Source organism: Phyllostomus discolor, chromosome 7, assembly GCF_004126475.2.
Source record: "Phyllostomus discolor isolate MPI-MPIP mPhyDis1 chromosome 7, mPhyDis1.pri.v3, whole genome shotgun sequence".
Classification (NCBI taxonomy): Eukaryota; Metazoa; Chordata; class Mammalia; order Chiroptera; family Phyllostomidae; genus Phyllostomus; species Phyllostomus discolor.
In genome coordinates, this window is record NC_040909.2 from 74,969,790 (window position 1) to 74,993,127 (window position 23,338).

At 38.2% G+C, this 23,338-nt stretch overlaps 1 protein-coding gene across 1 annotated transcript in view; it reads right to left on the reverse strand.

Annotated features, from left to right (window-relative positions):
• Positions 1-23,338, reverse strand: part of STAU2 (staufen double-stranded RNA binding protein 2) — a 343,590-nt gene that overhangs the window by 138,997 nt on the left and 181,255 nt on the right. The window contains 2 exon segments of the mRNA XM_028517965.2: positions 1,793-1,878; positions 1,881-2,099. Of these exon segments, the coding sequence (XP_028373766.1) occupies positions 1,793-1,878; positions 1,881-2,099 (305 nt within the window).

Here is a 23,338-nt window from a genome sequence, read left to right on the forward strand (position 1 = left end):
ATCAGAGACAGTGTTTCACATCAACACTAAGCTCATTTCACCAAAGAAGCCTGTTTCTATTCATGAGTATGTAAAAGTCACAGTATACAAATTTGGATATGTTTAACTTGTCCTTAATAATGAATATTATCTCTGTGTAAGCTTTTTAAAAAAGGGTCTGAGCAGTCAGCCCCAAAACAGGGAAAACAGATAACATTTTAATTAAAGTAAATGTATGTTAAAATACAATAAAAAATTGAAGTAGCAAAACTGCATCTACCATAATAACATCTCCAAGCAAAAAAAACAATCCAGAGCTTGAATGCAATTTGTGCTTTGTTTTTTAAAAAATGCAGTGTTACTTTCAGGCATTTCTAAATGACTAGATTTGTAAGTAAGCAGTGGATTTCATTTCATGACAATTTATTTCTAGTTCATCCTATGCAGATAATACACAGAACTAGAAATTACTTAATTTTTCCTAGAACTTTAACTGTATGAATTGAGGTCTTTTTATTTTGAACAGTGATTTATTGCCATTCTTATAGTAAACAATACCAAATTCTAAAATTTTCACTTTAAGCATTTAAAAGTTCAGATAACAGAACCAAGGATTAGTAACAGCTTCTTTCATTTATAAATAGTCTACTTAAAAACACTAATGACTACCTGGCAATAGATCTGAATGAATCCACTTCTATGAGGGAAAAAAACATGCAAAATCCCCCCAAACCATGATCTTCTTTCTTATTTTGTATCTAAACTTGTAAAATTGTGTATAAATACATGATCAGTCTACATAATACACATCTTCCAAGGCATTTCTAAAGAAAATTACAGTTTTTGGTCCTTAAGGAATAAGACTAAGATGTAGATGGGGATGAAAACAGTGGAATCTGAGGGAGCGAGACTCGCACACTCAAGTTCGCAACAGCTCGCCAGTCAAGTTAGCGATTACAGGTCAGCATGTGATTTTCAAGGCAATGAAGACATCAGAACACAGGTGTTTCCTCTTCCTAGAGTTAACAATTATTTCCAAAATTCTATCCATAGAGGACTGTTGGTTTTTTTTTCAAAAGAGAACAAAAAATAAATAGGAAGAGTTTCTACCCCCAAATTCATATACACAACCAATTAAGTAGACTATAGTTAGTGTTAGACTGCTCTCAGTGAAACAGAATTGTTGGTACCATCTGAGGCAGGTGTTATTATCCCAGAAGGTTCAAAAACATGATCCAGTAAAACAAATACATGTTGGTATGCCTCAAACAACTAGGAAGCATTGTTCTAATACCATTTTAATCAATCCCTAAGGTAACAGACCTTTAGGATATTATAACTTAATGGTATGCCTGAATCATTACTAGCAACAGAAGGTTAAATTCAAAACTGCTATGAAAGTAAAAGCATAGTTAGAAAAACTTAACCTTACTGTAAAAGGAGGAAGAACTTAGAGCTCAAAACTACTGCAAAATGTATAAGGCAGAATTTTTGTTTGTGGAAGGCAGAGTAAGGAGACAGATGTACAAATCAGACCAACTGGAATATAGAGAATGAAAAATGTTTTTTAAAAAAAAGGAGAAAGAAGAAAATGGAGGGCAGCCAGGCAGCAAAAGAATTACTGGGTAGAATGAAAATAAAATCATGAGGCATGTGCATACAGCTCTCTTTTCTCTCTCGTTTGTGTCCCTAACAATTTACAGCATGATTGACATTTGGGGTCTTCACACTAGCAGGCAAGGATGAGCTTTCTGATGGATACAGATGAAGGATTTGGAGCTAATAAATTGTTTCATTTGCTTTTAATTCATACCTGGAAGCCTTGAATCCTTGCTAAATATTCCAGCTGTTTTGAAGGTTGTACTGCAGGACAAGGGGGAGTAGGAGAACTTCCTTTAACCCTATGGCTTCTGCCGTAGGAGATGTTCCATTCATTAGGAGTTCCCTGGCAATTGTGGCTGAGCTATTCGAGGTGGGAGATATACTGAAGAAAGAGCTGGAGGGTTGGTTCATATCTTTGGGTGACAAATAGCCTAGTGTAGTGCCAGAGATTACTTTGTGGCGGCTGGCTTCCATCTCTTGATAAACATCAGGAGACAAATGAAGAATTCCTTTTGGAGCTATAAATAAAATGAATGAACACTGTTATTATATTTAAACATAACTGAAATAGAAACATGTAATAGCATTATCAACTCGGTGATTCCCATTGGTGTGGTAATGAAACAAGACACACTGTCCATCGAGCATCTTCCTCATATTTGCAAAGGCAACTGCAGTCTCCACTGACAGGTGGATGACGTATGTTTCAATATTCCTAAAACCAGAAGTTTAAAAAGATTCAACAAAGTGATTTCTGTGAAATGTGTATATAGTAGGAAAGCTGTGGCAGGACAAGGGTAGATGACATGTGGATATGCAATGGGGGATCAAATTAGGAATAGGCAATTTAATATTTTATGAACTCATAAAAGAGACACAAAACCCCTAATGTATGGGACACAGCAATTGAGACACAGCAGATAACATGAAGGCTGTGTCCATCTATTCAGATATTGGGTAGCCTATTCATGCTCTACTTTTCACAGATAATGCTAATTCATCAACATGTAAAAAAAAAGTGATAGCACATCTTCTTTCCCAAATTGTCATGTCTCCTGTTTTGGTTACCCCTCATTATGATGCCACCACCTATCTGCTCAGTTGTCCAAACTGAACTCCTGGCAACCATCTTTGATTAACCACAATCAGTAACCATGTCCAGTCTAGACTTTGTACCTTCATCCTCAAGTGTGTCATAGTTCAAGCCAGGTCAAATATAGGTTGTGGTATCAAAAGCTTTCTGTGGTAGTGAGCTTGAGCTATGCTACCAGTTGGTCAGGATGTAGATACATAAAAGAAACACCTTCCTTTGCTACCCTTGGTCTCAGAGATGTTTCAAAGCACATTTCACACTGCTTGTTCTAATGAATTTGGATCATATAGTAACAATTCACAAATCATATTATCTTTCAAAACTATTGATAAATCACCACTTCCAGAGAATGAGAGATACAATTCCCTTGTGTTCCTGACATTAACCTTCTTTTTATTTTTTTTTTGTTTGTTTGTTTATTTACTTATAGAGAGAGGGGAAGGGAGTGAGAAAGAGGAGAGAAACATCAATGTGTGGTTGCCTCTCATGTGCCTCTAACTGGGGATCTGGCCTGCAACCGAGGCATGTGCCCTGACTGGGAATTGAACCTGCCACCCTTTGGTTTGCAGGCTGGTGCTCAATCCACTGAGCCACACTAGCCAGGGCCTAATATTAACCTTCTAATTCAAGACTACATGTTGCTTTTTAAAAGTAATTTTTGTATGTATAGTTGACATACAATATTATATTAGTTCTAGGTGCACAACATAATATTTACACATTTATATAATTTACAAGTGATCACCCTAATAAATATAGCACCCATCTGACACAATACATAGTTATTACAATATTACTGACTATATTCCCTGTGCTGTAATTTACATCCTATGACTACTTTTGTAAGTGGCAATTTGTACCTCTTAATTCTTTCCCCTTTTTCACCCATCCCAAAATCTGCCTCCTCTCTGGCAACCATCAAAATGTTCTCTGAATCTATGAGTTTGTTTGTTTTGTTTGTTATTTAGATTCCACATAAAGTGAAATCATATGGTATTTGTCTTTTCCTGTCTGACTTATTTCACTGTAACACCCTCTGGGTCCATACATGCTGTCATAAAACACAGTATTTCATTGTTTTTTTTTAAGATTGTATTTATTTATCTTTAGAGAGAGGGGGAAGGGAGGGAGAAAAAAAGTTAGAGAAACATCAATGTGTGGCTGCCTCTCACATGGCCCCCACTGGGGATCTGGCCTGCAACCAAGGTATGTGCCCTGACTGGAAATGGAACTGGTGACCCTTTGTTTTGCAGCCCACGCTGAATCCACTGAGCTACACCAGCCAGAGCTATTTCATTGTTTTTATATGGCCAAGTAATATTCTATTCTAGCAACAGAAGTATATATATGTATCAGTGCTTTTTTAAGTGCGGGGGATTAAAGGAGCAAAAACTAAGAAAGTGCTCGGTGTGGCATCGGTAAATGTAACTTTCCTTCTTTCTTATCAGCTAAAGCACAGAAGAGATAATTATTGGAATGGGAATGAGGCAAGAGAAAGCAATCATGGAAGGAGATTATATAGACTCTGGAACCATGGTCTAAATCTCAGCTCTGCACTTATTAGTGGTATAACTTTGGAAAAGTTGTCTAACTGCTCAAAAACCTAGTTTCCTCTAAAACAAGAATAGTCCTGCTGGTTATTATAAATATAAAATGAAAAATATGTGATGTTCCCGGCACAGTAGCTGACATATACTAAGTATGCCTGCAGTGATTTTAGTTCTTATCACCATCATGTTTCCCAATGTATTTTTAATTATATTTCATTGTTTATGCTATTACAGTTGTCCCAGCTTTTCCCCTTTGCCCTCCTCCACCCAGCCATGCCCCCCACTCCCTCAGTCAATCACCACACTGTTGTGTATGACCATGGGTCATACACATGTGTTCTTTTGGTACTCTATTCCCTATGCTCTATTTACATCCCCATGACTATTCTGTAACTATCAATTTGTACTTTTAAAAAGAAATTGATCTTTACTGTATTTTTCCCATTACCATTCAGTCCTCTTATACCCCCATTCCCCCAGCAATCACCAAAATGTTATCCATGTCGTCCATGAGTCCTTTTTGCTCTTTGCTCCATCCCTCTGCCACCACCCCCCAACTAGCTGTCATCCTGTTCTCCATCTATGAGTCTGTCCCATTTTCCTTGTTAGTTCAGTTTGTTCATTAGATTCCACATATGAGTGAAATTATATGGCATTTGTCTTTCTCTAACTGGCTTATTTCACTTAGAGTAATTTTCTCCAGGTCCATCCATACTATTACAAACAGTATTTTCCTTTTTTAAAACTGAGTAACCATTCCATTCTGTAAATGTCCCACAGTTGTGTTGTTTTGCTTTTTTAATACAGAGGGGAAGGGAAGGACAAAAAGAGAGAGTAACATCAGTGGGTGGTTGCCTCTTGTGCAACACCCACTGGTGACCTGGCCCTCAACCCAGGCATGTGCCCTTACTGGGAATCAAACCAGCGACCCTCTGGTTTGCAGGATGGCACTCAGTCCACTGAGCCACACCAGCCAGGGATCCCATAGTTGTTTTACCCACTCATGTACTGTTTCCATGTCTTGACAATTAGAAATAATGCTGCAATGAATATAGGGGTGCTTATGTTATCTTGAATTAGTGTTTTGGGTTCCTTCAGATACATTCCCAGAAGTGGGGTCGCTGGGTCAAAAAGCAGATCCATTTTTAATTTTTTGAGATAACTCCATCCTGCTATCTACAGTGGCTGTATCAATCTGCATCCAACCAATAATGCAAAAGGGTTACCCTTTCTCCACATCTTCACCAGCACTTGTTTGTTGATTTATTGATGATAGCCATTCTGGCAGGTGTGAGATGATATCTCATGTTTTGATTTATATTTCTCTGATGGTTAGTGACATTGAGCATCTTTCATATGTCTATTGGCCATCTATCTATATGTCCTCTTTGGAGAAGTGTCTGTTCAGGTTCCTTGCCCATATTTTAATTGGGTTGTTTGTTTGTTTTTTTGGTGTTGAGTTTTGAAAGTATTTTATAAATTTTGGATATTAACACCTTGTCAGATGTATCAGTGAGTAAGTTCTCCCATTCTATAGGTTGTCATTTATTTACTTGATGATTTCCTTGGTTGTGCAAATACTTTTGTTTGGTCCTGGTTGGTGTGGCTCAGTGGACTGAGTGCCAGCCTGAGAACCAAAGGGTTCCTAGTTCGATTCCCAGTCAGATTGCATGCCTGCAGTGGGCCAGGTCCCTGGTTGGGGGCATGTGAGAGGCAGCCAACTGATGTATCACTGACACATCAATGTTTCTCTCTTCTTTCTCTCTCCTTTATCCTCTAAAATTAATAAAATCTTAAAAAAAACCTTTTTAGTTTGATATAGTCCCATTTGTTCATTTAATCTTTTGTTTCCCTTGCCTGAGGAGATATATCCAATAAAAAACCGGTCCTGGCTGGCAAGGCTCAGTGGATTGAATACCATCCTGTGAACCAAATGTTTGCTGGTTTGATTCCCAGTCTAGGGCACATGCCTGGGTTGAGGGCCAGGTCCCCAGTGGGGTTGAGCAAGGGACAACCATACATTGATGTTTCTCTCCCTTTCTTCCTCCCATACCTTCTCTAAAAATAAATAAAATATTTAAAAAACTTATTTAAAAATGCTATGAGCAATGTCTGAGACTTTGGTGCCTGTTTTCTTCAAAGATTTTTATGGTTTCAGTTCTAACATTTAAGTCTTTCATCCATTTTCAATTTATTCTTGTGTGTGGTATAAGAAGGTGATCTAGTTTCATTTTCCTGCATGTATCTCTCCAATTTTCAAAAACCCAATGATTTAATAAACTATCTTTAGCCCACTGTATGTACTTGCTTCCTGTGTCAAATATTAATTGACTATAAAGTTGTAAATTTATTTCTGGGCTCTGTATTACGTTCCATTCATTTATGAGTCTGTTTTTATGCCAGAATAAGGCTGTTTAGATGGCTATGGTCTTGTAATATAGTTTGATATTAGGTAGAGTAACTCTTCCAACTTTGTTCTTCTTTCTCAGGATCACTGTTGCTATGCAGTGGGACTTTTTTAGTTCTATATACATTTTGGAAATATTTGTTCTAAATCTGTGAAAAAAAAATCATTGGGATCTTGATAGGAATTGTGTTGAATCTACAGATTGTTTAGGGTAGTATGCATATTTTAATGATGTTAATTCTCCCAATCCAGGAACATGGTATGGGCTTCCACTTATTTGTATCTTCCTCAATTTCTTTCTTCAGTGTGTTATTATTTCCTAAGTAGAGGTCTTTTATGTTGCTGGTTAGGTTTATTCCTAGGTATTTTATTCTTTTTGAAGCAATTGTGAATGGGATTGTTTTCTTCAGTTCATTTCTGTTAGTTTGTTTTGGGCTTATAAAAATGTAACTGATTTCAGGATATTAATTTTGTACCTTGCTATTTTGCTGAATTCATTTATCAGTTCTAGTAGTTTCTTGGTGGATCTTTGGGGTTCTCTTTGCACAGTATCATGTCATCTGCAAATAATGATAGTTTTACTTCCTCTTTTTTAATTTGGATGCCTTTTATTTCTTTTTCCTGTCTGACTGCTGTGGCTAGGACTTCCAATACTATGTTGAATAAGAAAGGTAAAAGCTGACATCCCTACCTTATTCCTGATCTCCAGGAAAAAGCCTGTAGTTTTCTCATGTTGAGTATGATGCTGGAAGTGGGACTGTCATATATGACCTTCATTAGGTTTAAGTATGTTCTCACTATTCCCACTTTGATGAGAGTTTATATCTGAATATGTGCTGGATTTTATCCAGTACTTTTTCTACATTTATTGGTATGATCATGTGGGTTTTATCCTTCATTTTGTTTATGTGGTAAATCACATTTATTGATTTGCAAATGTTGTACCAACCTTGCATTCCCAAAATAAATCCCCGTTCATCATAGTATATGATGATTTTGATGCACTGCTGTATTTGGTTTGCTAATATTTCATTGAGGATTTTAGTGTCTATGTTCATGAGGGGTATCGGCCTATAATTTTCTTTCTTTGTAGTGTCTTTATCTGGGTTTGGAAATAGGAAGACTCCTAAAATGAGTTTGGGAGGCTTCGCTCCTCTTGAATTTTAGGAAATAGTTTGAGGAGAGATTTTAGTTCTTCTCCTAATGTTTGGTAAAATTCACCTGTGAAGACATCTGGTCTGGTGGAGGGGGGATCCAAGATGGAGGCATAGGTGGTCACACTGTACCTCCTCACGCAACCAAAACTAAGGACAACAAGAATTTACAAACAAAAAACAACCAGAACAGAGAGAAATGAACTGAACAGAAGTCTGAATACCATACATCCAGTCTGGTAAGGAGGGGTGGAATCAGAGGCCACGGAGAGGGTTCAAGGGGTCCCAGCAGGAAAAATCGGTGGCTGGCAGATGCACAAGCACGAGCGCACAGGGTGCAGACCGTGGTTCTTGGACCCTAGAAGCGCAGGGCACAGGCTGCAGCTGGTGGACTGGTGGCAGACCCTGGGCTCAGGAAGCAACGAGCAGACCCAGTGAGGCACGCAAGGCAGCTGGCTGTCCAAAGCCGCACATTCGCGTGCAGAACTAAGCGAAAATGGGCAGCTTGACACAGACCATGCAACCCAGGGACCCAGAGCTGGGAAACAAAGCCTGCAGGCACTGATTAAAAACACCTGTGGAAGTTGAGGACGGGAGATTCTCTCAGCCTCACAGGAGGCTCCTTGGAGAAACCCACAGAGTCCAAGACAGTTCACAAGCCCACCCACCTGGGAGCCAGCACCAGAGGGGACCAATTTGCTTGTGGGAAGCAGCAAGGGAAACTGGAGTCCTGGTGAGAGTGGAGCGGACGCCATTGTTCCCTCTCAGAACCCACCCCCACATACAATGTCACAACCCAGAGACTGAGGTGCCCTGCCCTGGTGAACACCTAAGGCTCTGCCTCTCATATGTAACAGGCGCGACCAGACCAAAGGAAAAAAATAAAATAAAGTTAAAAAGATGGTTTAAACAGAGTTAAAAGCCCCAGAGCCAATTTTTTTTAAGCGACCGAGAAATAGCCAACCTATCAGATGCACAGTTCAAAGCACCTGGTGATCAGGATGCTCACAGAATTGGTGCACTTTGGTCATAAATTAGATGAACAAATGCAGATTATAATAAGTGAAATGAAGAAATATGTACAGGGAACCAACAGTGATGAAAAGAAAACTGGGTTTCAAATCAATGGACGGGACCAGAAGGAGGAAAGGAACAACCAAACAAAAAAGAATGAAGAAACAAGAATTCAAAAAAATGAGAAGCTTAGAGACCCCCAGGACACCTTTAAACGTTCCAATATCTGAATTATAGGGGTACCAGAAGGGGAAGAGGAAACACAACAAGTGGAAAAGTTATTTGAACAAATAATAAAGGAGACTTCCCCAATATGGCAAGGGAAATAGACCTCCAGGAAGTCCAGGAAGCTCAGAGTCCCAAAGAGGTTGGACCCAAGGAGGAACACACCAAGGCACATCATAATTACATTAGCCAAGGTAAAAATGAAGGAGAGAATCCCAGAAGCAGCAAGAGATAAGGGGACAGTAACCTACAAAGGAGTTCCCATCAGACTGTCAGCTGATTTCTCAAAAGAGACCTTACAGGCAAGAAGGGGCTGGAAAGAAGTATTCCAAGCCATGAAAGACAAAGACCTATATCCCAGATTGCTCTATCCAGCAAAGCTTTCATTGAGATTGGAAGGGCAGATAAAGTGCTTCTCAGATAAAGTCAAGTTAAAGGAGTTCATCACCACCAAGCCCTTATTATATGAAATGTTAAAGAGACTTATCTAAGAAAAAGAAGATAAAAAATATGAACAGTAAAAAAAGACATCAAGCCCTGGCCGGCATAGCTCAGTGGATTGAGCGTGGGCTGGGAACCAAAGTGTCCCAGGTTCAATTCCCAGCCAGGGTACATGCCTGGGTTGCAGGCCATAACCCCCAGCTACCGCACATTGATGTTTCTCTCTCTCTCTCTCTTTCTCTCTCTCTCTCTCTCTCTCTCTCTCTCTCTCTCTCTCTGTCTCTCTATCTCCCTCCCTTCCCTCTCTAAAAATAAATAAATATAATCTTTTTTAAAAAGTACATTTGCCCTGGCTGGCATAGCTCAGTGGATTGAGCGCGGGCTGGGAACCAAATGTCCCAGGTTTGATTCCTAGTCAGGGCACATGTCTGGGTTGCAGGCCATGACCCCCAGCAACTGCACATTGATGTTTCTCTCTCTTTCTCCCTCCCTTCCCTCTCTAAAAGTAAGTAAGTAAGTAAATAAATAAATAAATAAATAAATAAAAAGACATCAAACTCACAGTTAGTAACAACCATACCTAAAACAAAAGCAAACTAAGCAAACAAATAGAACAGGAGCAGAACCACAGAAATGGAGATCACATGGGGGGTTAGCAACAGGGGAGTAGGAGGAGGAGAGAGGGGTGAAAGGTACAGAGAATAAGTAGCATAGATTGTAGGTTGAAAATAGATAGGGGGAGGGTAAGAATAGTATGAGAAATGTGGAAGCTAAAGAACTTATGACACACAGACATGAACTAAAGGGGGGGTGTGGGTGGGAGAGGGTGTACAGTGTGGAGGGGAGTGAAGGGGGAAATGGGACAACTGTAATAGCATAATCAATAAAATATACTAAAAAAAAAACTCCTAACAATCAAGAGCCCTAGACCAGATGTCTTTTTTTTTGCAGGGGGAGGGAGGGGGTCTGTGTCCTCTTTTTTTTTTTTTTTGTCAGCATATAATAATTGTTCATAATGTTTTTCTTACAATCATTTGCATTTTTTGGTGTCAACTGTTATTTCTCCTCTTTCATTTCTGATTTTATTTACTTAGGTACTTTCTCTTTTTTTCTTGATGAGTATGGTTAAAGGTCTGTCAATCTTGTTTATCTTTTCAAAGAACCAGCTCTTGGATTGCTCTCTTCTATCATTTTTTAGACTCTGTTTTGATCATTTCTGCTCTGATCCTTTTATATCCCTCCTTTTACTCACTTTGGGTTTGCTTTGTTGTTCTTTTTCAAATTCCTTTAACTGTGAAATTTGGTTGTTTACTTTAGCTTTTTTTTTTTTTAATTAGGCCTTTAATGCTATGAATTTCTCTCTTAGGACTGCTTTTCGAGTGTTCCAGAGATTTTGGATTGTTGTCTTCTCACTTTCATTTGTTTCAAGGTATCTTTTGATTTCCTCCTTGATCTCATTGTTGACACATTCATTGTTTAATAACATGTTATTTAGCTTTCATGTCTTTGCTTGTTTTTCAGCGTTCTTGTGATTGATTTCTAGTTTCATACCATCCTGGTCTGAGAAGATGCTTGACATGATGTCAATCTTTTTAAATTTATTGAGACTTGTTTTGTGTCCAAACATGTGGTGTAATCCACAACACATTTCATGTACACTTGAAGAGTATGTATATTCTGCTGCTTTGGGTGAAATGCTCTGAAGATATCAATGAAATCCATTTAGATCTATTACGTCATTTAAGGCCACTGTCTCCTTACTGGTTTTCTGTCTGGAAGATCTATCTGTTGAAGTCAATGGAATGCTAAAATCAAAATGATGACTATTTCTGTGGGTCATTCCCTTTATGTCCATGAAGATTTGCTCCACATATGAGGTGTTATGTTGTGTGCATAAATGTTTACTCGAGTTTTATCCTTTTGTTGAATTGTTCCCTTTATCACTATATAGTATTTTCCTTGTAGTTTACTATAGCCTTGATTTTAAAGTCTAATTTTCTAGGTATAAGTACTGTTACCCCAGCTGTCCCCCCTTTGTTTGCATGCAATATCTTTTCCACCCCTTTACTTTTAGTCTATGTATATCTTTCAATTTGAGATGGGCCTCTTGGAGCCAGTATATATACAGGTCTTGTTTACTTATGCACTCAACTACCTTATGTCTTTTGGTAGGAGCATTTAAGCCACTTACATTTAAGATGGTTATTGATAGATATGTATGTAGTGCCATTTTATTGTTACATTGTTTTCTTCTTTTCTCTCCTCCTCCTCCCCCACACTCCCCCACCCACTCTGCCCTCCTTTCATCCTCTCCCCTGAATTTCCTTCCCACTCTCCCACTTTGCCTCCTCCTCTTACTTCTTCTTAAAGCAAGCCCTTTAACATTTATTGTAGTACTGGTTTCTTGTTAACAAACTGCTTTAGTTTTTTCTTGTTTGGGAAGCTCCTTATATCTCCTTCAATTTTAAATGCTAGCCTTGCTGGGTAAAGTAGCCTTGGTTTTAGGTCCTTGCTCTTCTTCACCTTCAATACTTCATGCCACTCCCTTCTGGCCTGAAATATTTCTGCTAAGTAATCAGATGCCAGTCTAATTGGAGCTCCCTCATAGGTAACTACTTTATTTTGTCTTGTAGCTTTTAGGATTCTCTCCCTGTCTTTAAACCTTGTCATTTTAATATGATGTGTATTGGTGTAAACCTCTTTCGGTCCAACTTGTTTGGGACTCTCTGAGCTTGCTGGACATGTGTGTCTTTTTTCTTCACTAGATTGGGGAAGTATTCAGTCAGTATTTCTTCAAGTAGGTTCTCGATCCCTTCCTTACACTCTTCTTCATCTGGTACTCTCATGAGGTGGATGCTGTTAGGCTTCATGTTGTCCAAAATGTTTCTTGAGCTCTCATCATTTTTTTTAATTCTTTTTTCTCTTTGCTGCTCTGCCCGAGTGTTTCTTTCTACCTTGTCTTACAAATTGATGATTCAATCCTCCACTTCATCTAATCTACTGTTTATTCCTTCCACTGCGTTATTTATTTCAGATGCTGTATTCTTTATTACTGACAGGTCCTTTTTCATGGTTTCTATGTAATTTTTCATGCTGTCGAGTATCCTTATAATCATTATTCTAAACTCTCTATCTGATAAATTGCTTTCCTCCATTTCATCTAGGTCTTCATCTGGAGAATTCTCTTGTTCTTTCATTTGGAGTTTGTTTCTTTGTCTTCCCATTTGGCTGCTTCTTTATGTTTTCCTCCTTAGTTGTTAAATTGATCAGTGATATGGCCTTCAGCTATAATCAGCAGCTCAGCTTAAGCACAAGAGTGAGCCAGAATATTCCTGCAGGCAGGGCTATTGCTTCCTCTCAGACTGATACCACTTGGAGGGTATTGCTCTGCCTGAGAAAGATGGCTTCTGCAGTATGGGGAATGACTCAGCACAGGGATCCTGGCAGTTGTTCCTTCAGTTCCCTCCCCAGAGCCACCAGCCCCAGACTCTCTAATTCAAGAGTGTCTCTAGACGCTCCCCAAGCGTCTCTAGTTCACTCTGCCTTCCAGCTGCTGGAGCTCAGGGTAAGTGGCTGCAAATGAAATTTTGTGTGTTGGCCCTTTATGAGGCTCTCTGTATCTCCAGCCATCTCGTCCTGGCAGACAGAAACCCTGCTGCTTTTCACTGCTGGATGTTATGTGGGTTCCTAGCTGGCTCTGATGCTATAGGCTGGGGGGCCCAGCTTGGGGTTTAGACCCCACACTTCTCAGTGGGAACCCCCCCCCCCAGCCACTGAAATATTTATCCAGGTCTTCAGCTGCCACCTATGGGAGCCCAGCAAGCCCTCTCACACCTCCTTTACACTCCCTACCAGTCACATTTTGGTGAAGTGGTTTCTTCTGTCTGTCCTTGGTTATAAGGCTTCTCTCCAGCTAGTGTTTAGTTGGTTATTCTCAATGATTCCTCTACAATTTAGTTGTAATTACAGATTCATCCTGGAAAGAGATTAGTGTAGCTGTCACTTATCTCCACCATCTTGGATCCTCACTTTTTATTTTAAACTATGGTAGTAAAACTCCCAATTTGTATTTCTTATTCCTTCACCTTTTTTACCCATCCTCCTGACCCCCTTCCATCAGGCAACCATCAAAACGTTCATTGTAACTACAATTCTGTTTCTGTTCTGCTTGTTTCTTTATTTTGCTTTTTATCTTCAATTCTTGATAGATATGTACTTCTTGCCATTTGATTGTCTGTATTTTTTAATTGTCTCCTTCTTAAAAACAACGCTTTAACATTTCTTGTAATTCTGGTTTGGTGATAATGGACTCCCTTAGTTTTTTCTTGTCTTGGAAGCTATTTATCTTCCCCTTGAATTCTAAATGATATATTTGTTAGGTAGAGAAATCTTAATCTTGGCTGTAGGTACCTGCTTTTCATGACTTTGAATATTTCTTGCTAATCCCTTCCAGCCTGCAAAGTTTCTTTTGGGAAAACAGCTGCAGTTTTATGGGAGCTCCCTCATAGGTAACTAATTGCCTTCCTCTTGCTGTGTTTAAGATTCTCTTTTTATCTTTAACCTTTGGCATTTAAATTATGATGTGTTTTGGTGTGGGCCTCTTTGGTTCATCTTGTTTGGGACTCTCTGCACTTCCTGTACTTGCACAGATTGGTCCAGAAGGTATCCAGCATTGTAATATGAAAACTAGAGGTACTTATTGAAGAAGATACAAGATACAAGAGACACTGTATACTGGACAATGGTGCCTTAGTCCCCTTCAATGTTGGCACCTTGTGAATTCACATAGTTTTCCCAGTCACCATCAGCTTCCGTGTTATATTTTCCTGAATCTCATCAGTGGTCTGAAATCTCTTTCTTTTCAAAAGGTGCTTTTAGTTTTGGGAAAAGCCAGGAGTTTCAGGGCAGTAAATCTGAGCTATAGCAGGCTTGAGTCACCTGGGTGATTTGATTTTTCACCAAAACACTCTGCACCACATGTGACGCATGAGCAGGCATGTAGTCATGATGAAGCTGCCAGTCACCTGTTACCCACAGCTGCGGCCTTCTGGATCATCCAAATAGTTTCCACGGAGGAATATTCAATCTTCATGCAAAATTTGATGCAAATTCATTGTTCTGCTAGCTCAGTCACTTTGAATACAACAGCCAAACAGTACACATGCTCACTCAATGGCGTCTACCATCCCCACTGACTAGTACAGTGATGTCATCATTGTTCACACATACACATTCCAGTGTATTCCTTTGGCTGCCAGACTACATCCACATCATGCAAACCATTCTGTTTATATTAACAATGGCTGGACTTCTTCCAGAAAGACTTTATGTCTATTTCCTTCAACAGGTTAGGGAAGTGTTCTGGCATTTTTTTCCAATTTTATGTTCTCTCTCTCTTCTTCTCCCAGGACCCCCATGATGCAAATGTTTGCTTGCTTGAAGTTATCTTTGAGGCTCCACACATTAGCCTCAGTTTTTTGGATACCTTTTTCTTCTTATTGTTCTGACTGGTTATTTTTTGCTTCTTTATGTTGCAAGTGGCTGATTTGATTCTCAGCTTCATCCATGCTGCTGTTAATTCCCTATAAATTGTTTTTTATTTCAATTAGTGTGTCCTTTGTTTCTGACTGAATCTTTTTTTATGTTGCTGAGCTTCCTAATGACTTCATTGAGCATCCCTATACCCAATGTTTTCAACTCTGCATCTAGTAGATTGCTTGTCTCCATTTTGTTTAGTTCTTTTACTGGGTTTTGTTTTGTTGTTTCATTTGGGCCATATTTTTTTGTCTCCTCACTTTGGCAGCTTCCCTGCGTTTCCTTTTTTTTATGTATTAGGTAAAGCTGCTATGTCTCCCAGGCTTGATAGATTGGTATAATGTAGTAGGTGTCCTGTAGGGTCCAGTGGCACAAAGCTGGATACTCAATGTGTGCCCACCATGTGGGCTGTGTACAGTGTCTTACTGTAGCTGAGCCTTGATTGCTCTTGGCATGACCAAGGTCAACCACCACCTGTGTTCTGTCTGGGGTCAAACAGCATAAGCTACGAAGAGATCTTCAGATGACTACTAGTTTTGCTAGCTTTGGAGGCACCCAGAAGAGGTCAAGCTGTGATCCAAGGCCAGCTGCTGCTAGTGCCAGACATGGTAACAGCGAGAGGTAAGGGTCTTACTGAACTCCAATGCTGCTTCTTCAAGATAATTTAAGAAAATCTGAAGCATGGGCCAAAATAAGCCATTTGTATGAAAAAGACAATGGAAAAAGCTCAGATGAGTCCCAAAGTTGGGTAGGGCAGGGCATTAGGAAATCATCAGAGTGGGACGGTGTGAACCAGTGTCTCAGAAATGACACCTGCCTGCCAGCTCTGTGGCTCTATGGGTGGAGAGGTCAGAAAAGGAACAGTGGTCTGTTCCAGCACTTCTCTCTGGGAGAAAGCTACCCCTACCTTTAGCTCTGAGGCTGGACAATTCATTTCCTCCCTGATGCTTTTTAATCCACTGCCCCTACACTAGATCTCAGAGGGAGTAAGTCTCAGTGAGTCTGTGCATGTGCCTTTAAAAGGAACTGCCTGAGACCCAGCATTTCTGTCTTCCACAGCCTCAATTCCTGCTGGTTTTTACAGCCAGAATTTATAGAGACTTATCTTCCTGGTACTACAACCCTGGGCTGGGGCACCTGCTGTGGGGCTGGGACTGCTGATATTCCTCCTGATTTTTACCTGCCATGTGTGAGTGTATGGCTCTCCCGTTCCACATATCTGCCCTTTCTACCAGACTTGAGGTGGTCTCTTCTTTAATTCCATAGTTGTAGGACTTGCACTCAGCTCAATTTCTGATGGTTCTAAACAATGTTTTTCTTAGTTCAGTTGTAATTTTGATGTGGTGGTGCAAGGAAGCAAGTCATGTTTACCTATGTTGCCATCTTGACTGGCTATACTACTACTTTTTTATCCAACTGTCTATTGATGGATACTTGGGTTGCTTCTATATCTTGGCTATTGTAAATAATGCTGCAATGAACATAACATTGAATATGTCTTTTCAAATTAGTGTTTTTGGGTTTCTTCAAGTAAATACCAGAAGCAGAACTGTTGGGTCATATAAATGTTCTATTTTTAATTATTTGAGGAACCTCCATATTGTTATCCATACGGACTGCACCAATTTACAACTCTACCAACAGTGCACAAGTGTTCCTTTTCTTTTTTCACATCCTCATTAACACTTGTTGATTTATTGATGATAGCAATGCTGACAGGTGTGAAATGGTAGCTCATTGTGGTTTCGATTTGCATTTCCCTGATGATTAGTAATGTTCAGCATCTTTTCATATGTCTGTTGGCGATCTGCATGTCCTCTTTGAATAAGTGTCTATTGAGGTCCTCTGCCCATTTTTTAATTGGATTTTTGTGTTTTTTGGTGTTAAGTTATGTAAGTTCCTTATATATTTTGGATACTAATCCCTCATCACATATATTATTGTCAAATATCTTCTCCCACTCAGTAGGTTGTCTTTTTGGTTTTTTTTTTTTATGGTTTCCTTTGTTGTGCAAAAACTCTTTAGTTTTATGTAGTCCCATTTGTTTGTTTTTTCTTTTGTTTCTCTTGCCCAGTGAGAAAAATCCAAAACTCTACATCACTAAGAGTGCTGTTAAACAGTTTACTGCCTATGTTTTCTTCTAAGAGTTTTATGGCTTTGGGTTTTCCATTTAAGTCTTTAATCCATTTTGTGTTTATTCTTAGATATGGTGTTAGAAAGTAATCCACTTTCATTCTTTTGCATGTGTCTGTCCAATTTTTCCAGTACCATTTAGTGAAAACATTATCTTTACCCTATTGTAGTCTTGCCTCCTCTGTCATAAATTAAACAACCATATAGATATGAGTTTATTTATGGGTTCTCCTTCAGTTTTAAGGACTATATGTCTTTTTTTTATGCCAATATCATACTGTTTGTATTACTATAGCATTGTAGTACAGTTTGATATCAGGTAGCATATCTCCAAATTTGTTTTTCTTTTGGGGTCTTTTGTGGTTCCATACAAATTTTAGGATTATTTGTTCTGTGAAAAGTGAATTGAATCTGTTATTTCTTTGGGTTGTATGGACATTTTAATGATTTTACTTCTTCCTATCCATGAGCACAGTATATGCTTCCATTTATATGTATCATCTTCAATTTATTTCTTTAATGTCTTATGGTTTTTCAAGTATGGTCCCTTTACATCCTCAGTTAAATTTATTCCAAAGTATTGTAATCCTGTTGATGTAATTGTAAATTGAATTATTTTCTTAAATTTTCTTTCTCATAGTTTGTTATTGGTGTATAAAAATACAACCAACCCCTTTCTTCACCTGCTGGTAAGGTACTCCATCCTCCTAAGGAAGCTAAAGCCACGGTGGGGTGAGACCTTCACTTCATCCAGCAACTAGTAGCATGCCTGGCAGTGATGGTCCCCATCTCGCAGCTCACCTGTATCGACTCATATACGACTCAGCCTGCACAACAATAAAATGATGGTGATAGAGGATAAGACCAATGCACTCATTAAAGTAGTGGGTTTAAATGTTGGACCTTTCTGGCCAGACTTGTTTGCAAAGGCTCTGGTCTAAGCTAAGATCAGGAGCCTCATCTGCAATGTAGGGGTTGGTGAACTTGCCCCAGCAGCTGGTGCTGCAACAGCAGGAAGCCCTGTCCCCTCATTCATTCCCCACTGCAGCCCTAGCTGAGGGGTTAGAAAGTAGAAGCAAAACAAAAAAATAATATGAGGAATCGGATGATGATATGTACTTTGGTATTTTTGACTACCATATTTTGCTATGTACAATGAATACATATTTTTGTGCTCATTATACACAGGATTATTATATCCATGGTATGTAATCATCATACCCATGTATAACATGCATCCTTATTTTTTCCCTCAAAAATTTGGGCAAATAAGTGCATACTGTACATGGCAAAATGCAGTCAATCTCTCTTGTAACATGTTCAATAAAAAGCTGAACTCTGCTAAAAAATTACAGCTGATTTCTGAATATTAATTTTGCATCCTATAACTTTACTAAATTCACTTATCAATTCTAATAGGTTTTTGGAGAAATCTTTAGGGTTGTCTATAGTATCAAGGTCATATAGTAGCAATGTTATCTACAAATAATGACAGTTTGACTTCTTCTGTTCCAGCTTAGGTGGCTTTTATTTCTTTTTCTTGTCTAATTGCAGTGGCTAGGACTTCCAATATTATGTTGAAGAAAAGTGGTGAAAGTGAATATTCTTGTTTCTAATCTTAAGGAAAATGCTTTTAGCTTTTCTCCATTGAGTATGATGTTAGATGTAGGTTTGTCATGTAAGGCTTTTATTATGTTGAGGTATGTTCCCTATATTCCCACTTTGCTGAGCTTTTATCATAAATGGAGGATGGACTGTATCAAATGCTTTTTCTGCAACTACTGGTATGAGTATATGATCTTTTTTTTAAATCCTACCTGAGGACATTTTTCTTTCATTGCTTTTAGAGATAGAAAAACAGGGTGGGGAGAGAGAGAAATACTGATGCAACAGAGAAACATCAATTGGTTGCCTCTCATAGGCTCCCCAACTAAGGATCAAACCCACAACCTGCATCTGTGCCTGGACCAGGAAATGAAACTGCAACCTTTCGGTGTACGAGACAACACTACAACCAACTGAGCCACACCAGCCAGGGCTGATCATAAGATCTTTATCCATCATTTTGCATATGTGGTGTATTACATTTAATGATTTGCAGTTATTGAACCAATCAGGCATCTCAGAAATAAATCCCTCTTGATCACGGTGTATGATCTTTTAAATGAATTGCTAAATTTGTTTTGCTCAATTTTGATTGAGGATCTTTCCATCTATGTTTGTCAGTGATATTAGCCTATAATTTTTTTTGTAGTGTCTTTGATTTTGGTATCACATTAATGCTGGCCCTCTAAAATGACTTTGGGAGCCTTCCCTCCTCTACAATATTCTGTAATAGTTTGAGAAGGATACATATTAATTCTTCTTTGAATGTCTGGTAAAATTCATCTGGGAAGCCAACTTGTCCAGAGTTTTTGTTTTCTGGCAGTTTTTGAATACTGATTTTATTTTGTTGGTAGTAATTGGTCTGTTCTGATTTTGTTTTTTCTTCATTCATTCTTGAAAGATTGTCTGCTTCCAGGAATTTGTTGGCATGTAATTGTTCACAGTATTTTCTTATAATCCCTTGCACTTCCATGGTGTTGGTTGTTACTTTACATCTTTCATTTCTAATTTTATTTATATGGATCCTCTTTTTTTTTCTTGATGAGTCTGGTTAAAGGTTTATCAATTTTGTTTAAGGAACAAAACAAACCAGCTCTTAGTTTCATTGATCTTTATTTTTTTAGACACTATTTCATTTATTTTTGCTCTGAGCTTTATTATTTCCTTCCTTCTACTCACTTTGGACTTTGTTCTTTTTCTAGTTCCTTATGTATAAGGTTAGATTGTTTATTTGAGATTTTATTTTTGTGGTTTCTTGAGGTAGGCCTGTACTGCTCTGAATTTCTCTTGAATAGTGTTTTAGCTGTTTCCCCTAGATTGGGGGGGAGCACTGTGTTTTTATTTTCATTTATATGAAGGTATCTTTTGATTTCTCCCTTGATCTCATTGTTAACCCAGTCATTGTTTAGTAGCATGTTAGTCTGTATATGTTTGTGTGTTTCTCAGTTTTCTTCTTGTAATTTATTTCTAGTTTCTTACCATTATGATTGAAGATGTTTGATACGATTTCAACTTTTCTTCAATTTCTTGAGACTTGTTTTGTGGCCTAACATATGATCTGTCCTGAGAAATGTTCCATGTGCATTAGAAAAGAATGTATGTTCTGCCACTCTGGGGTATAATGTTCTAAAAATATCACTTAAATCCGTCTGTTCTAATGTCATTCAAATCTGCTGCTTCCTTCTGATTTTCTGGCTGACTTATCCATTGATGTCAATGGGATGTTAAAGTCACCTATTTTCACTGTATTACTGTCAGTCTCTCCCTTTATGTCTATCAATATTTACCACAGATATTCAGGTGCTCCTATTTTGGATGGACAGATGTTTACAAGTCATACCCTCTTATTGTACTGATCCCTTTATTGTTATGAAATATCTTTCTTTGTCTCTTATTACAGTAGTTGCTTTAAAGTCTGTTTTACTAATGTAAGTATTGTTACCTCAGCTTTTTTTGTTGTCTCTATTTGCATGAAATATCTTTTTCCATCCCTTTACTTTCAGTCTATGTGTGTTTTTTGATGTGAGGTGGACAAGACTTCAATGTTCCTTGCCAGGGGTACTTTGACCATCACTAACAGGTTTCACTTCTGCTAGTCTCTTGTCTCTATTTCTCAATATGCATTCTATAACACAGTTCCCAAAGTGTTCCATGATCAATAAATTTGGGAAATGCAAATTAAATAACACACACCTTTTGGAGGATTAGAAATGTACGCTAATAAAGACTTTAAAAAGTCCTCGAGAATAGAAATCTATTCAACTTGCATTAACACTGAATTTCCCAAATTTATTTTATATCCAAGCTTTTTACATAACACTAATAACATCTAAAACTTTGGAAAATGCTAAAGACTAGCCATTCTCCTACTTGGAGCCTTTATTGGCTCTCTGTCACTGACACTATGAAATCCAAACTTTGTAGTACAACAGATGAAAACTTTAATGATCTGGCTCCTCTCTACTTCTCTGCCCTCATCTACTAAATTCTTCATGAAAACCCCATGCTCCAGGCATGCAGATATATTCACATTTCTTCTAATATTCCAGGCTGTTGGGTATCAGCATGCCTTTATTTCTACTGTTCAGTTACTTACATGCACACACACAATTAAGTTCCTATTGCTGGGTTGCAGGCACTGTCCTGACCTCAAGTCATGCAGTCTGCTGGGAGAGAAACTGGAAGAGACAATATAGTGTGGTAGGCTCTGCAATAGAGTGAGTCTAAAGAGCAGGGAGAGTGGGAAAGGAGACACACTAAAAGCTCAGGAAGACATTATTGAATATAATGCTGAAAGCAGAAGTCAAGGGATGAGGAGAACTAAACCAGGAGAAGAGAACTAAAAGCAGATGGTCAGCATAAGCAATAGCAGGGACTGGCAGAGTGTATATTCTAGAAAACACCAGGCAGTTCCTGACCACTAGAGTAGGATAAGGGAGTCGGGAAGTGCAAAGGTGGAGGTAGAGCTGGCCAGAGGTCAAGCTCTACAGGGCTTTATCTTAATGGCATTAACACAAATTTTTTGTTTTGTTTTGTTTTTTAATGCCCTGACCAACACAGCTCAGTTGGTTGAGCAAAGTGAAAAGTCACTGGTTTAATTCCCCATCAGGACACATGCCTGGGTTGCAGGCTCAGTTCCTGGTTGGGGCATGTGAGAGAAGCAATTGATCAATGTTTCCCTTTCACCTCTGTTTCTCTCCCTTTATTTCTCCCTCCCTTCCCTCTCTCTAAAACAAATAAATAAAATCTTTTTTAAAAAGAGTTGTTTTTAAAAATAATTTATATAGCTTGAACTTATATATGAATCCTATTTTATGGATTTACATTATGTTTTTGTGACAGTTTTATAATCAGGAAGAAATTTCAACAGAATTCTTTTAAAAAGGAAACATATAAATTATAAAACATACAAAGAAATCTCCCTAGCCAAAAAAAAATAACTTTTAATATTTTGTTTTGAAGATATGCTTTTGGTCTTTTGTTCCCTATGTACTTTTTGGTTAACTCAAAAAAATAAGTTAAAAAATAAAAATACCATTATGATCTTATTGTTGTTTACTAGTATTAATTGATATATATTTTTTAAGATTTTATTTATTTATTTTTAGACAGAGGGGAAGGGAAGGAGAAAGAGAGGGAGGGAAACATCAATTTGTAGTAGCCTCTCTCATGCCCACCACCAGGGACATGGCCCACAACCCAGGCATGTGCCCTCACGGGGAATCAAACCAGTGACATTTTTGTTTGCAATCTGGCACTCAATCCACTGAGCCACACCAGCCAGGGCTACTGGTACTAATTTTAAAAATAAAATATTTTATTATATGACTCATTTCCTTAAGCAATTCCATATTGTTGGCCATCTAATTTGTCTCATTTTTTGCAATTATAAACAGTGACGAACATTTTTGTAATTAAATCCTTGTGCACACAAAATTTCATTTCCTCAAGTCAGAAGCAGAATTGCTAGCTCAAAAAAGATGCATTTTAGGGTATTTCACACTAAAAAATTGCTCCAAATTGGGAAAACTAAAAAAAAAGTTGTACCAATTGTACATTCTCATATGAATATATTTGAGTGCCATTCCCCCTATTTTTTGGTATTGGATATTAATTTAAAAAACACTTTGCCACTGCCCTATGTTACTTAGATAAGTAGCAAAGAATTTTTAATAACAATATGCAAACTTAAACAGGAACAAAGGTATGTTCAGGCTCACACCACGATCTCTGGAGGGGTGATAGGGTTTGGAAATTTGACGCAAGTCACCAAGGCCAATGATTTAATCAATTGTCTCTATGCAATGGGACCTCCATGGAGCCCAGAAATAAGCCCGTACCTTTACAGTCAATTGATATTTGACAGAGGAAGCAAGCACATACAATGGACTTAAAATAGACTATTCAACAAATGGTGCTGGGAAAATTAGACAGTTATGTGCAGGAAAACAAAACTCAATCACCTTCTTACACCACACACAGAATACATTCAAAATGGATCAAAGACTTAAATGTTTGCCCCAAAACCATAAAAATCATAGAAGAAAACATAGGCAACAGAATCTCGGACATTACTCCTAGAAATATTCTATCAAATATA